At 38.3% G+C, this 16,116-nt stretch overlaps 1 protein-coding gene across 2 annotated transcripts in view; it reads right to left on the bottom strand.

The window, feature by feature from the left end:
• Window positions 1–2,642: 2,642 nt before the first annotated feature.
• The window catches only part of LOC122100115 (serine/threonine-protein phosphatase with EF-hands 1-like), a 50,780-nt gene continuing 37,306 nt past the window's right edge, over window positions 2,643–16,116 (bottom strand). For both annotated transcript variants that reach the window (XM_042670533.1, XM_042670534.1), the window contains 6 exons: window positions 14,540–14,725; window positions 12,904–13,046; window positions 8,756–8,862; window positions 5,941–6,104; window positions 4,105–4,189; window positions 2,643–3,166 (listed from right to left, as the gene is read on the bottom strand). In XM_042670533.1, the coding sequence (XP_042526467.1) occupies window positions 2,946–3,166; window positions 4,105–4,189; window positions 5,941–6,104; window positions 8,756–8,862; window positions 12,904–13,046; window positions 14,540–14,725 (906 nt within the window). In that variant the 3' untranslated portion in view covers window positions 2,643–2,945. The remainder of the gene's footprint in view (window positions 3,167–4,104; window positions 4,190–5,940; window positions 6,105–8,755; window positions 8,863–12,903; window positions 13,047–14,539; window positions 14,726–16,116) is intronic.

Genomic DNA, 16,116 nt, shown 5'->3' with positions numbered 1-16,116 from the left:
ACACACACACATAAACATAAACACACACATAAACATAAACACACAAACATAAACACACACAATATTGGCATCGTGTATACAATTTTTAAATTTCTTTCAAAGTTGAATTTTTTTTGCATTAGTCCTGGGGCTTGAACTCAGGGCCTGGGCTCTCTCCCCAAATTTTTTTGCTCAAGGCTACTGCTCTACCTTGAACCATAGCTCCACTTTTGGCTTATTTGGTTAACTGGAGATAAAAGTTGTGGACTTTCCTGCCAGAGCTGGCTTTGAACCATGATGCTCAGATATTAGCCTCCTGGGTTGCTAGGATTAAAAGCACAAGCCACCAGAGCCCGAAGTTTAAATTGTTTAAAGTTTAGGGTGTTGGAGGCATGGTTCAGTTGGTAGAGCACTAGCCAAGGAGAGAAAATGTCAAGTACTCAGTCCAAGTTCCAGTCTTAGAACTAAAACCTAATAATAGTAAATTTAAATTTGGCATAAACCAGGCACCAGTGGGCTTATTCTGATAATCCTAGCTAGTCAGGAGGCTGAAATCTGAGGATCTTGATTCAAAGCCAGCAGGAAAAACTGTGAGACTCAAATCTCCAAATAACCATCAAAAAGACTGAAGTGGAACTGTAGCTCAAGCAGAAGTGCATCAGCACTGAGCAAAATAAAAACTAAGGGACAGCACACATGCTATAGTTGATGCCCCAGTATTGCTACACTCACAGAAAAAAATGTTTGTATAAATTTACTAACTGAATTCCTGTCATTTTTTTACATGCTTTGGTAGACCTACAGTTATGTTTCTCTCATTTGTTAATATGGTTAGCTTCTAATATTTTTAATTGCATCATAAGTGGAGAATGCAATATCTTTGTTATTGCTTGGTATTTATATTTTGTTTTGTGTTGTCTTTGTGCTTAAAAATAATTTCTTCTTAAATTGAATTTCAGTTGTATCAATATGTATATTCACACTTGTAAATATTCACATACACACAGTATCAGAGCAGGTATATTAGTTTGGACGTTGATTTTAATCTATATTACGGACAAAGGTGTTGAACTTGGTAGTTGAGTTTTGCATTATATATTTTATATTAATCTCTTTATATATATATATATATATATACCTTCAGTTATTTCATAGTCATGAATTATTATTTTAAACTTCAGTAATAATCTTTCTTATCCTTTAACACATTCCTTTCTTAAAGCTTATCCTGTTAATAATATATGATGTATAAACATATATAATAATTTTTATTGTTTTTTACCACCAATAACTGCTATGTATTTTAAAAAGTAAATTTTATTCCTGGAGTGCGTAGCAGCAGGCTTGCAGGATCTGAAGAACTGAGTAGTAGCTTCTTTCCACAAAACGTTTCTAGAAACTCTTTATAATATGCTAGCTAAAAATTATGGTCCCTCAATAAAATGTCTAAACTAAAAAACTTTTCAGATACTGTTAAAAGAGGTATGCAATCTATTCTCAATGAACTATTCCATAGTTACTAATATGACCTATGTATAATTGTTTGAACTGTATGAGATGACTATTTTATGCATATGAAAGATGCATGAAATATTTGACTTGGTTCGTACACATTTTACTTCTTTTATGTTTAATTTATTCATTCAATAAGTTTTAAAATTATATATATGTATATATATAATATATACATAGAGAGAGAGAGAGAGAGAGAGAGAGAGAGAGAGAGAGAGAATCAGTCATGTGGCCTGGCCAATGTCCTTGAGCTCTTTTTGCTCAAGGTTAGCACTCTACCACCTTGTACCACAGCACCACTTCTGGTTTTGAGCAGTTTATTGGAGATAGGGTCTCATGGGGACTTCTCTGCCCAGGCTGGCTTGGAACAGCAATCCTCAGATCTCAGCCTCCTGAGTAATTAGGATTTCAGCTATGAGCCAATGATGCCTGGACAAAATGTATTTTTTAATAGTTTACTCATGATTTCTAGTATGTATAAGAGGCAGACTTCAGGGCTGGGAAGGTGGCTCAGTGGTAGAGCGCTTGCCTTGCATGCCTGAGGCCCTGGGTTCGATTCCTCAGCACCACATAAGCAAAAAGAGAAAAGCCGGAAGTGGCGCTGTGGCTCAAGTGGTAGAGCGCTAGCCTTGAGCTGAAGAGCTGAGGGACAGCGCCCAGGCCCAGAGTTCAGGCCCCACGACTGGACCCAAAAAAAAAAAAAAAAAAAGACACAGACTTAATAGGATCTGGCCTGTGTCTACATTGTGACATTTAGAACTTTAAAAAGATGCTATCTATGCTCCCCTTTACACAAAAACATTTGTTTGATATGTGATCAGAATAGCAGAATAAATTACATGGTATGTGGATAATCAAGATCCTATCTTATCAACAAAATTGTCAGGCCATATTCATCATAGGGATCAATCTGAATATACTGACTTTGTATCTTCAACAGACAAGCAAAATAGGGCTGATTCTACAGTTTCTCCCCCAAAGATTTGTTATGCCTACCATCATATTGTGGTTTCTCCACAACTGAGGATCACTGGCTTGTGGAATCTCCAAAAAGGATTACACTTTTAAAGATGGAAATAGTTTATTCCATTAAGAGTTTGGTATTCCTCCTCCCACCCCTCAGGTCCATCACAACTGTTGCACTCAATAGTTTTCTCTAAGGCTCTGTGGGATCTTTTGTAGTGTTTCAGATCTTCTCTGTCTCCTACTTAGAGACCTCCAAGAAACCACTACTGAGCCCCCAAAGCTCATTTCTTATTGGCAATGAGTGGGCCCTAACATTGGGAGCAAATTCTAACAGCTGATATTTAACTTATTGACAAGAACAGTTCGTAGAGGACTTCTAATACTCATACTGTACATCTGTTTGTGGTGTTATTTGGAGTCCACTTTTCGCTTTCATTAACTATGGATTTCTAATATCCTGGAAGACTGCAATTTGGATTCAGCTGTTTTCAAGGAGCAAACTTAGCAAACTTGGTGTGTGGTGTTTTCAACTTGTCATATTTATGTACTATATAAAAAGTCTTTAAAAATTCATTGAAGTCAATGCTTCCATCTCTGTTTAAGTCCATTGTGTGGGCGAGCTCATCTATTTGGGTGGTATCGATACAAACATTGTAGTGAGAACTGAAAAGTTTCCACATGGCCCGAAATTCTTCAATGGAGATCATGCCTAAAAAACAGGAGAAGGTGTTGAATATTTATTTAAAGATCCACCTAAGAGAGAGGTGGGGAAGCCACATTGAATTGTACCAATTATAAGCTCTCTAACATGCCAGACCATCAAGATACTGAACAAGGAAGAGAATAAGATTCTAAGTGGAAGAAACAATATCTTATTTTTAACTAGCAAGAATCATAAGATTATTCTAATACCACCATGAGAAGACACTGAAGAAACAGAGAGGCAATGAAGACTATGGTATAAAATTACAAGAACTAAAATCCAAGGGTGACAGAAGGGACAGGAGATCAGAGAGAAAACCAAAGCAGAGAGAGAAGGTATACTGGGAGTCAGCAAGAGGATTCCCAACAATAGTTAATTGGTCTTTTGGAAGGTAGCAATTAATGGATCAATTACTCACTGTTTGATGTTTTTGATGCCCAAACATATCTGCAGTAGAGGAATGTGTGATTTGTGTGTGCATGGATACTTTCATACACAGTACTGGGGATGGAACCCAGGGCTTCATGTATGCCAGGCAAGTACCTTACCACTGAGCTTGATTCCTAGCTCGGATGGCTTTTTAAGTTTGAGCATAAGTAAATGTGAATCAGAACTAAATACAAATGAGTGTTCATTCCCCCAAACAGAAATAATATTTGAAGAATGTTTTTTATTTCAGGAGTAACTAAGAGTCTAAAATAGAATTAAGTTTTATCCCTGCTGGTAATTTATATAAAGGTCTGTCCCGGTGAGACCAATGACTACATAGGCAACTAGAACTTTATATTCTTGAATTTGTGGCCAAATTAAAATACAAATAATGTTAAACACAAGTTCATCATTTCCTTTCAAGTTTCATCAGGTTTGGATGAAGAACGAAATAGGTAAAAATAGACTGGCTTTTGTTTTATTTACTACTACTGAACTAGCGAAAGTATACTTACCTGAATGATCAGAGTCAATGATATTGAATATGATTTTCAAGTCAGATCGGTACCTGTACAGAGTTTCAATTACAGCAGATTTCACCTAAAAGTAAAACATTAAGTTTTTAATGGTTAGGAGCAATGGTAACAATGTTGTCAGACACCTTGTATTCATATACTGTTTTGTAGAATGGGAACTTTTTTTGTACAACTACTTAAAGATAATAAAAAAAAGAATTAACAACACAGCACAAATTTAACAATTGTAAAAAACACAAAATATCCCCAACCAACTTCTCTTCCTTCCCATCCATTTTCTCTTTCCCTCTTCCCCCCTTTCTCTCTTTTCTTCCTCCCTCTCCCTCCCCCACCCCCCTCACTCTGTGTTCTGGCAGGAACAGAACCTAAGATCTGTCTGTGTTCCTGCTAGGCAGTGCTCTACCACTAAGCTATACATAAGTCCACCAATACCAAGCATGGAATTTAACTTGAATTGAATAAAATATCCTTTGGCCGAATCATCTTTAATCACATTGAAGACCTTGTTCTTGTGCTCCTTAGGAGAACAAAGTTAAGACAGCACTAAATAACAACTGCCAACATTTACAGAAAGCTTTGTGTGAATTGTTATTTTTGTCAATGGTGAGGCTTGAACTCTGGGCCTGGGCACTGTCCCTCAGCTGGTCAGCTCAAAGTGAGTGCTCTACCACCAGAACCACTTCTGTTTGTCTGGTGGTTTATTGGAGATGAGTCTTGCGGACTTTCCTGCCTAGGCTGGCTTTGAACCATGATCCTCAGATCTCAGCCTCCTTAGTAGCTAGGATTATAGGCGTGAGCCACTGGCACCCGGCTTTGTGTGAATTATTTCATTTGGTCCTTTACAAACCTAAGGAATAGGAACAGAATTGTGTGTCCATCCTACAGACAAGGAAACAAGAGAGGCAAAATAACTTTACCAAACATCACATAGCTATTACATGCGATTTACATCTCAGCTTTTTTCAAGCCAATCCCTATGATTTGAATCCGTATGGGAAGATGCCACTGAAATGAAGTTAAAAGACTCCTTCCTAGGGATATTTTGCTTTCCAACCTCACCATTTTATTTCCCTTCTCTTGGTTTTTCTCGTCTTCCCTGCAAATGCTCACAAGTCCTAGCTCCAACAAGCTTAATGTTATAAGTAATTGTTGACAAATGCTACTAACAGGCACTGGAATCTGCTCACCCTACCTGGCATTTTGTCATTTTAATAAGGTACATTTTAAAATTCTGTTTTTTTGTTTTCTTTGCCAGTCATGGGGCCTGAAACTCTGGGTCTGGGTGCTGTCCCTCAGCTCTTCAGCTCAAGGCTAGTGCTCTACTACTTGAGCCACAGCACCACTTCCAGCTTTTTCTGCTTATGTGGTGCTAAGGAATCGAACCCAGGGCCTCATGCATGCAAGGCAAGCACTCTACCCCTCTTCCCAGACCCCATTTTTAAATTATTTAAGGCATATACTAGGTCATTTCTGCAATGTTATTACATGGTAGGGTATATGTGATATATTTCAAATGTGTGTGGCATAAATGAATGTCATATCTGACATCATGCTGGACAGCAGTTAAAATAAGAATCCCATATCTGACATGGATTTGCTTTCATTTTTCATGTTGCTCATTCTAAAGAAAATACACACATTTGCCAAACAGATCGCCAGGGAGACATTCTTTGGTTTTTTTCTTAGGCTACCATCCCCATCTATTACTCGACACCACTCTCAACTTTCAAAGAGCTAAATTGCTTAGAGTTTGTCCAAAGGGTGTTTTCTTCTTTTCCTCCAACCAGATTTTATCTGGGGCTAAGTGACACTTACCGTTTCCAGAGACTTTACAATGTGGACATCCTGGAAGATGGACATGTAGTCAACATTTCCATCACTGTCTATGTTTACCAGATGTGGACTCAGGGTTCTCCAAGGTAAGTTCAGCTCCAAAATGTTTTCCATAGAAAAAGCCCACTGGGCTACTGAAATTTTTCCTGACAACAGCACAAAAACAAAAACAAAAACATGTCTGGCTGGGCGCTGGTGGCTCACACCTGTAATCCTAGCTACTCATGAGGCTGAGATCTGAGGATCATGGTTCAAAGCCAGCCCAAGCAGGAATATCTGTGAGACTCTTATCTCCAAATAACTACCAGAAAACCAGAAGTGGTGCTGTGGCTCAAGTGGTAGAGCCCTCGCATTGAACTGAAGAGCTCAGGACAGTGCCCAGGCCCAGAGTTCAAGCCCCATGATGGACACAAAAAAAATGTATGAATTGTTTATAACATGACCAAAACATATAAGATGTCAAGCATAGCCATAGTGTACCCCGAGTTTTTGAGGCCTGGGAACCTGATGTTCTCCATGATCTGTGCTACCTATTAAGCCCAAGAAACCTGAGGGAGGAATAAACAGAGACAGTCTTTGCCTAGTCTACGGGCTCTTACATTTTACATTGTTGTGATTAACCAAAAAATCTATGAGTATAAAAGATTTGAAATCAAAGCAGAATATGTATATATGTAGGTACATACAGACATACATAAATCATGGAGCATCCCTTTTATTTCTAGTAATATTTATTTACTTAGTTTATTTTGCATGCTGTTAATGGAGTTGCTGCTCCAGTTTTGTTAGTTTTCTCATAGTGTTTTTCTACATCAATTTACAAACATATATTTATATAATATATATGTATGTATGTATGTATAAAATTCACTGTTTCATGGATTCTTGTCTTTTTAGCAATATGTTTGCCATTTGTCTTCTTTTAAGAATTCATCTTTGGTATTGTAGCTTTAGTCCAACTGTGGACTTAATTTTATTTATCCTTGTTGAATACCATCACTTCTCTTTACCTAGTACTCTGAATTTTTCATCAATTCATGGATATTCTCAAACAGTATCAGATTAAATGCATTCCTTCTCACATTCTATTCTCTTCTGGGCACCCTGATTATTTGGTAGACCTTTACTTGTTTAGATGTTTGCTAAACTTTTTCATCTTTCCGTTCCTATCTCTTCACAGTTCTTTGGTGTTGCTTTTTCTTGGTTTGGTTTTCATTCTTGCTTTGAGGAAGGGTCAAGGTTATGTAGCCCATTCACTATTCAAGGCTCTTTTTTTGTGTGTGAGTACTGGTAGGGATTGAACCTAGGGTCTTTGTGCATAGTAGGCAAGCAGTGAAACATTGAGTTATGTACTCAGCCCTTTTTTTTTATTATTACTTTTTTCCAGTCCTGGGGCTTGAACTCAGGGCCTAGGCACTGTCCCTGGGCTTTTGTTTCAAGGCTAGCATTCTGCCAGTTTGTGACACAGTGCCACTTCCAGCTTTTTGGTAGCTAACTGAAGATAAGAGTCTCAGACACTTTCCTGACTGGGCTGGCTCTGAATCTCGTGATGTTCAGATCTCAGTCTCCTAAGTAGCTAGGCATGAGCCACCAATGTCCTGCCTACTTTTTATTTTTGAGACACGATTTCCACTCACAATCCTCTTACCTCCACTCCCCAAGTGGTTGGGATTGTAGGCATCTGTCGCTATGCCTGGCTTTCATTGTCCATAATGCTTCATCTTTGTAATTCTTTTTTATTTCTCTAGACATTTTATATTTTATGTTTGATAATTCCAATATCTGATGTCCGTGGAGAGCCAAATATGCTGTTTGTTTTTTCTCCTGGCTCCCACTCGTGCTACTGTTTAGTAATATTTAGGTTAACAGTACATAATTGTTCATCTTAAACTCTGGATATACCAGTGCCTAAAATTAGACATACTTGCCAGGAGTCAGCATTATAGACTTAAGAGAATTTAGTAATATTTAGAGTAGAGACAAAATGTGGAACTCCCAACACAGTGCTTCCATTTTTCTACTATACGGGAGCATGTAGCCTCAGGATGAGTATTATAACAATATTAGCAATTGTCACAAGATAATTCAGTCTTTTGTGCTAGTTTGTTGCTCCATGCTTTCCCACGTGTTGAAAATATTTTTTTTTCTTTTTTTAATACTATGTCTCATTATTTAGCCCAGGCTCGGCTCAACTTACAATCCTAATGCCTCAGGATTACAGATTTGTAACACCATTCCTTACTCAAATAATCTTTCATAGAAGTATAGATGCAACCAGGATATTTACCATACTATGAAGCTGATAAATATATGATAATTAAGCAGCCTCTAGAATTGAGCTGGTTATTAATATTCTTGTAGAAAAGAAGTCCAAATCAGGGTTATTAGTTTTCTGAATTAAAGGAACCTTACTGAAAAAAGAGATATATGCTTCTTTTGAATGAATAGATTAAAAGCGTGTATAAATGTGTGTGTGTCCATCTGCATGTGTACATGTGCCACAAATGGAGCATGGACTCTTGGCCTTATGCTCTCATTCAGCAACTTTTTTTCTAGGAGAAACAGAAATGAAATTCCAAAAAAGCAAAACAGAAAGAGAGAAGGGGGAAGGAGGGAAGGAGGGAAGGAATGAAGAAGGGAAGGAGGGAAGGAGGAGGGAAGGAAGGAAGGAAGGAAGGAAGGAAGGAAGGAAGGAAGGAAGGAAGGAAGGAGGGAAGGAAGGAGGGAAGGAAGGAAGGAAGGAGTCTGTACATAACCTGATATGCTAACAAATGGAAGCATTTTACAATTTTACTACCTGATCTACTGTGGTCTCGAAGCTGGAAAGCACGTATGAGGTCAGTTTTTCGTGCAATTATTCTCTCTTTTAATATTCTGATGGCACTGTATTCCATAACTTCCACCCTGTGAGAAGAAGACCATAATTAGGTAGAAGTTACATAAATTACCCCAGTATCTTTTGTTTTAATGTTCTGTTACCACTTACTATTTCCTGATTTAAACCACTTCAATTTATATATACTATGTAACTTGTCAGTATACACACACACACACACACACACACACACACACACACACACACACACGTTTATATGTGTGCATTTTCTTTTTGAGTCAAGATCTAAGTATCTCAGGTGAGCCTGGGAACTCACAATCCATCTTCAATTTCATCTTTATCCATCTGTCATGAGAATGATATTTACTATAATTGTGAGCATAGACATATACCACTAAGTAAGCATGGTGTTCTAGGATTCTACTATCTGTGCTAGGCAGAACTTGCTCAGTGAACAGGGTGAACCAGTTATGCTGGACCAGTGTACAGCATTCAACTCTGCCTAGTGACATCAACAGCATCCACCCTCCCTGAGAACATTGTTTCTTGCTTCCCATCCCTTGGAGCAGCTCAGAGTCCAGTCCCTTAATAATCAGATTCCAGTTCGGAAAGGGCAGCTAGATTGTATATCCAATTAGTAATACACATATTCTATGGGTTCCTAGGGCTTCTGTTATATGGGAAAACAGTTTGAATCGAGGAAAAACAGCTATGATTAATAAACTTTTTTTTTGTTGTTGTTCATGGGGCTTGAACTCTGGGCCTGGAAGCTGTCCCTGAGCTCTTCAGCTTAAGGCTAGCTCTCTACCACTTGAGCCACAGTGCCACTTCCGGTTTTCTAGTGGTTTATTAAGAGTCTCATGGTCTTTCCTGTTCCGGCTGGCTTTGAACCGCCATCCTCAGATCTTCTCCCGAGTAGCTAGGATTACAGGAATGAGCCACCAGTGCCTGGCGATTAATAAACTTTTTAACATAAAACTTTATGTTACCTCAATTGAAGTGGAGAAGCTCTCATTAGTCAGTCATAGACCTTCATTATCATCAGCTGTACTTAAATGATTATGTGATCTGTTGAGTGTTTCCCTGCCCTGCAATTATGAAATAAACAACCCCAACAGCAAATGGTGCTAAAAAAGCAATGTAAAAGTTATGGTAATCCTCCAAGGCCAAAATGGGCTTACAATGTGAGTAAGTGACAGAGTGAATTTTTCAGATTTCTTGAAATACAGAATGTCTTTAGTGGAAATTGTACAGCATCTGGGAAAAGCGAATCAAGCATCCACAGTAGAGTACTGAACTCCATACTCCCTGAGCATTCACAATGTTTCCTAATGGTGGTTTCCTAGATGGTACGAGGGATATCAAAGGTCTACTGGATGGAAAATCCCAAGAAATTCACTAAAAACTAAAAGACCAAATTCAATGTTCAGTAAGATTGTATAAATGAGGTTCATACATGAAAGTCAGTTATAAGTCTAGATATTGGAAATGAACAATCCAAAAAGGAATTCATAAGGTAGCTCCACTATAGCACCAAAAAGAACTCTTAGAAATAAATTTAACACAATGGAGGGGGTAACAATGCTCAATAGGAAGTGTACTCATTACCCTACTCATGTAACTGTAACCCTCTGTATAGTATCTTTACAATAAAAATAAATAAATTTAACAAATTTAAGTCTAAGATTTATATACTGAAAAGTATGAAACACCATTGAAAGTATTTATACAAAATCTAAATAAGTTGAACAACATTCCATATCTACGATTATTAGGAGACTTAGTATTGTTAAAATGAAAATGCACACAACAATCTACAGACTCAATATATACTGTGATAAATTCCCATTTTGACATTTTTTGGCAAGTTGACAAGATGATTCTAAAATTCATATGTAAATCAAAAGAGAGGAACTTTAAAAGGAACTTTAAAAGATGTTCAATGTTCAATTCTCAATTCTTAGTTTTAAAACATACTATAGACCAAATAGGCTTTATCCAAAATGCATGAGAATAGCAATATTTCAGATGTCTGAGATTCACAGGTTTTAGAGTATTGCATAGAATATGTGCATTTTTTAATTTAGATTATTTGTGCCCGTCCTGGGGCTTGTACTCAGGGCCTGGGCTCAGTCCCTAAGCCTCTCTGTGCTCAAGACTAGCGCTCGATCACTTGAGCCACACCATCACCTCGGCTTTTTCTAAGTAGTTTATTGGAGATAAGAGTCTGGACTTTCCTGCTCAGTCTAGCTTTGAACCCTGATCCTCAGATCTCAGCCTCCTGAGTAGACAGGATTATAAGTGTGAGCCATTGGCACCTGGTAAATTTATATCTTTTTGATTTTACATTTTGAGTTGCGTACCTTTCTTTAGAGATAGGTATAATTTTACAGCACTCTTTCTTGCTTTCTTTTCTTTCTTCTCTTTTCTCCCTTCTCCTCTCTTCTCCCCTCCTCTCTCTTCCCCCCTCCCTGCCCCTCCTCTCCCCTTCTCTCTCTTTCTCTTTTTTTTTTTTTTTGGTGCTGGTACTGGAGCTTGAACTCAGGGGTTGGGCACTGTCCCTGAGCTTCTTTAGCTCAAGGGTACCACTTGAGCCACAACTCCACCCAGGCTTTTTTGTTTTTGGTAGTTTAATGGAGATAAGAGTCTCACAGACTTTCCTGACTGGACTGACTTCAAAACTGTAATCCTCAGATCTCAGCCTCCTGAGTAGCTAGGATTACAGGTGTGAGCCAATGGCACACAGCTTGTAGCACTATTTTTAAAGCAAAATCTTGGAAGAAACCTGGATGATATCAGTTGAAGATTTAGTGACTCCGTAACTATATCACACATATGTACAATATTAGGAATCTGCTAAAATAATTAAATAGGTTTATATAACCTATCTTGAAGTGATATCCATTATATAATAGTTAAGGGTAAAGTCAGTTGTCAAATAGAGTACAACAAATTCATTTTGTGTTTGTGTGCTGGTACTGAGGCTTGAAATCCTGGCCCCACTACCTTACTTGGCTTTTATGCTCAAAGCTGGCTCTCTTCTACTTGAGTTATGCCTCAACTTCCAGTTTATTACTGGTGAATTTGAGCTTCTTAGCTCAAAGCAAATCTCTTGGATTTGCTTCCCAAGCTGGTTCAAACCCATGATCATCAGATCAGCATTCTGAGTAGCTAGGATTACAGGCTTGAGGTACCCAAATGTCCTGTAGGGTAAAACAACAGGACAAAACAAATTCTATCATTGTGGAAAAAAAAACATAGCATGTATGTTGTTTACTATTGTGCAAGATGATTTTAAGATTTGTTCTGAGAAAACAGAAAACACGGTGGCTTATCTGAAGTGATATGCTCAGTAGAACAGAACTGGGCCAGGTTCCTGGTTGTCAACAAGTACTTTCTGCATTTCTACCATGTTCAAAGCAAGTTCTATCCAAAGATAAAATGTATTTGATGAGGGGACTTTGCATGTTTTGTCTATTGATATGCCTAAACTTATACCTAGAACAGTACCAGACAATTAGCAGATGCTCATATGTTATTTAATACAACATATTGATAATTATTTGGTTACTCTATAGGAGCAAAAATAAAAGGGTAGAAGAAATCTCTTGCATTAATTTTAATTACTTGTGTGGAAAAAGTCTGAGAAGGGAGTGACAGGCAATTAACATTTTATTTATATTTCTTTTCTCATTTGGTAATAATTTAATGGTTTTGAAATATATAAAAATATTAAAAAGAATGTTGCTGGGAAAAAAGGATAAGCAATGAATATCACCACATGGAGACATACTGAACATTTCAGTCATTTACATTTCTGGGTAGAAAAAAGAAGGGGGCAAGATTAGATGGGGAGGTTGTGCAACAGAGGTTGTAAGTGAAGGAACTGAGTGAAGGTCTTTTAGTTTACTTGGTTATATGAGTAATGACTGCTTAGGGATTGAAAATTGTTCCTTTTGTTATCAAACATAGGTACAATCACCATTTGTTAATGCCTGGAAGTTTCCACGTTAGTTTATGCCTTGATTTATATGATTGCTCTTAGTTACTTGGTACTGTTTTAACAAATCACCAATACCTAATCCCTGGCATTCTCAGAACATACATACCTTTGGTAAAGAGGGCTCAGGCATGATGCACTAGTTGCTCGGTACTGGAAAAAACGTGGAGACATGTCATGAGCCAGTCTGATATAGGCTCCTCGATTGCTGCCTTCTTCATAATAATCAGAAGCAGAAAAGACAGTAATGACCTGATTAAAGAAAAAAAGGGTAAGCTTCATAAAATTAGTTCTTAAAAAACTCAGAAATAGTTTAATTCTTAAAAAGCACACAAAGCAGCTGTGCACTGATGGCTCACCCCTTTAATTCTAGCTACTCAGGGGAGGCTGAGATATGAGGATTGCATTTTAAAGCCAGCTCAGGCAGGAAAGTCTGTAAGACTCATATCTCCAATAAACTACAAAAGAAGAGAGAGGTAGAGCTGTGGCCCCAGTGGTAGAGCACTAGCCTTGAGCAAAAGAAACTCAGAGGGACAGCACCCAGGCCATGAGTTCAAGTCCTAGGCCCAGAAAAAAATTATCCAAGTCTGGCATGACTTCCACTGGAATAAATGAAAGCTTTGTCACTCACATCTCCAGTATATAGGTCCTAATTACTCATCCAAATCCCCAGTATAAGACCAATTAAGCAAGTTCAGAGCCCCACAAGACTAGAGCTTCAAGTGCAGAGAAATAACGGATGGAATAAGGGACCAGTCACTAACTTCATATGGATCTTGCTGTGAACATGGTAGAAATGCAGAAAGTACTCGATACCCGGGAACCTGGCCCAGTTCTGTGCTACTGAGCTTATCACTTCAGATAAGCCACCATGTTTTCCACTTTCTCATAACAAAGAAATCTTTTTTTTTTGTTTTTTTTGGTCCGGTCGTGGGGTCTGAACTCTGGGCCTGGGCACTGTCCCTCAGCTCTTCAACTCAAGGCTAGCACTCTACCACTTGAGCCACAACGCCACTTCCGGCTTTTTATTTTTTGCTTATGTGGTGCTGAGGAATCGAACCCAGGGCCTCATGCATGCAAGGCAAGCGCTCTACCACTGAGCCACCCTCCCAGCCCAACAAAGAAATCTTAAATCATCTTGCAATGTTAGTATTAGCCTAAAATAAGTCAATAGAATTAAGGAAAGCATTGCTATGGAAAGAAGTGCTATCCAATCTGGAATTCATTCTTATTTGCTGCTGTCCACTATGGAAACAGAGGTAGCCCAGGACACCACTTCTAGCCTTACTGACACCACTGCAGGGGGACATCAGACTCCACTTCAGTGGCCGTCTCTCAACTGACCACGAAGAGCAACCTGCAGGAAACTGCCTCATCAGCCAGTGGAAAGAACTGTGTTTTGGGTCTTTTGTTCTGCACAGAGAACATGCAAAGAGAGGCTTCACTTGCTGCCTTTCATATGCTTGCTGAGGAAAAGCAGTGGAAATAGCTATCCTGAACATGTACGTAGTGTCATGTAATAGAATTTGTTTCTGGGACAAGTGAACATCAGGAAATGAGTCAAATCTTGCTTGGGATATAGTGACAATGAGGCTCCTTCAAGTAATCTAGGTGAAACCTGCAGTCTCTAGTTTCTGTTTATCACTGAGGAAGGTATCCGCTCCTGGGCTTCTAGGTCAGACAGAACCAACTGTGCAGAAAGCACTACAGGTGGGTTGAGGGTGTCACCAGTGATGGCAGCTCACCTTTCCATCATGGCAGATATCATACCCATCAGGCTTGCACTCATGAGATCTAATGATTGTCTTCAAGTGGTATTTACTAAGAAATTTGGCAGTAACATCTGGTCCAAAGAAGCAGCCCCCTCCTCGACTTGTGTTTGGATAACAGCCATCCTTGCTTCTGGGGTCACTCCACAGAAGGTCAATAACCTTGGGACAATAAAACCAAATTAGGTTACTACTTACAAATATGAATCTGTCTTGTCAGATTCCAACCTATTTTCCAGAAATTTAACCCAAGGTTCCCAAAGAATATTCCTCATTCTTTCCTCAAAATTGTTCAGACACATTTCTTTCATGTATCCTCCTTTCCATCATAATTATAATGCCCATTAGTATCCCACTTTTCTGCTCATCCCCAATAACCAGTTCAGCAACCATCAATGTCCAAGATAGCAATGCTCGGTAACTGTAAAGAATGTTTGAAAATTTTCATTTGTTGTTTCACAATTGTTGAATCCACAAGGTTTTTTTTTTTTTTTCTCTTCAGATAGTAACTGTCATACTCAAGAGGACATAGTAACTTCCCACAATGAACACATACATTCCTTTTCTTTTTATATGTTAGAACTAGGGTCAGGGCATTCTCCCATGGCTTTTTCTTTCAAGACTGATAACTCACTTCAGCTACATCATCACTTCTGGCTTTTTGCAGAAAATTGGAGATAAGAATATCATGGACTTTTCAGCCCCTGCTTACTTCGAACTTCAATCCTAAGATCTCAGTTTCTTTAGTAGTTAGGGTTACAGGACTGAGCCACTGGAACAGAGTTCACATTAGGCATTCTTATTATGTTCCTAGAGATTAGCTATAACTTACATTTCAGGCTTGGGTACATGCTTTCTTTCCTGTTGAGCACATAGCCTGAGTTCTTGCTTTTTCTAGCCACAAATAGAGAAAATTATTAATCCAACCTTATCCCTAAAGTATCTCTCAAGGCCTGCCCCCTTCATAAGGACATTCTAAATTTCAGTAATAAATGTGACACTAACTAGATACTACCAGGTGTTTGCCTAAATCTGCATTTAATTAGCACAACATTTCTTATGGGGGCTGGAAGAGGCAAATGCAGGTAACACAATAGCAAGAAATGAAGTCTCAAGTTCCTAAGAATATTTTTCATACAAAATCAGTGGCTCTGCAGGCTCTTTGTGGCTCTGATTTAAATAAAGTTTTTCTTTATTTCCACTTCTCCTATAAGAACTTAAAGAACTATAGGGAAACTATCTTTGTGATGAAAGATAGTGACAACCTCAAGAAGATGATCTGGTTCTCATTTTAAAGATTTTTCATCTAGACCAGTTGGCATGTAAAGTACCTCAAATTTGTAATCAACTATGGTTCTAAAAGTTTATATTTTTCAGTTTGTTTTTGTTGTCATCTTGTTTTTTGAGATGGAGAGTATGTGCTGCAGACTGAACCCTGTGTCTCACATATACCAGGAAAATGTTCTGCCACTAAGCTAAACCTCTCAGCTCTCCACCCCCATATGTCCCTTTGAAGGCCATGAAATAGCCTGTAATTGAACTATTGTTATTCT

The sequence above is a fragment of the Dipodomys spectabilis genome, unplaced genomic scaffold, assembly GCF_019054845.1.
Source record: "Dipodomys spectabilis isolate Male_0828 unplaced genomic scaffold, ASM1905484v1 ptg000564l, whole genome shotgun sequence".
NCBI lineage: Eukaryota > Metazoa > Chordata > Mammalia > Rodentia > Heteromyidae > Dipodomys > Dipodomys spectabilis.
Note: the sequence above shows the minus strand (reverse complement) of the source record. Positions and strands in the feature narration are given on the sequence as shown.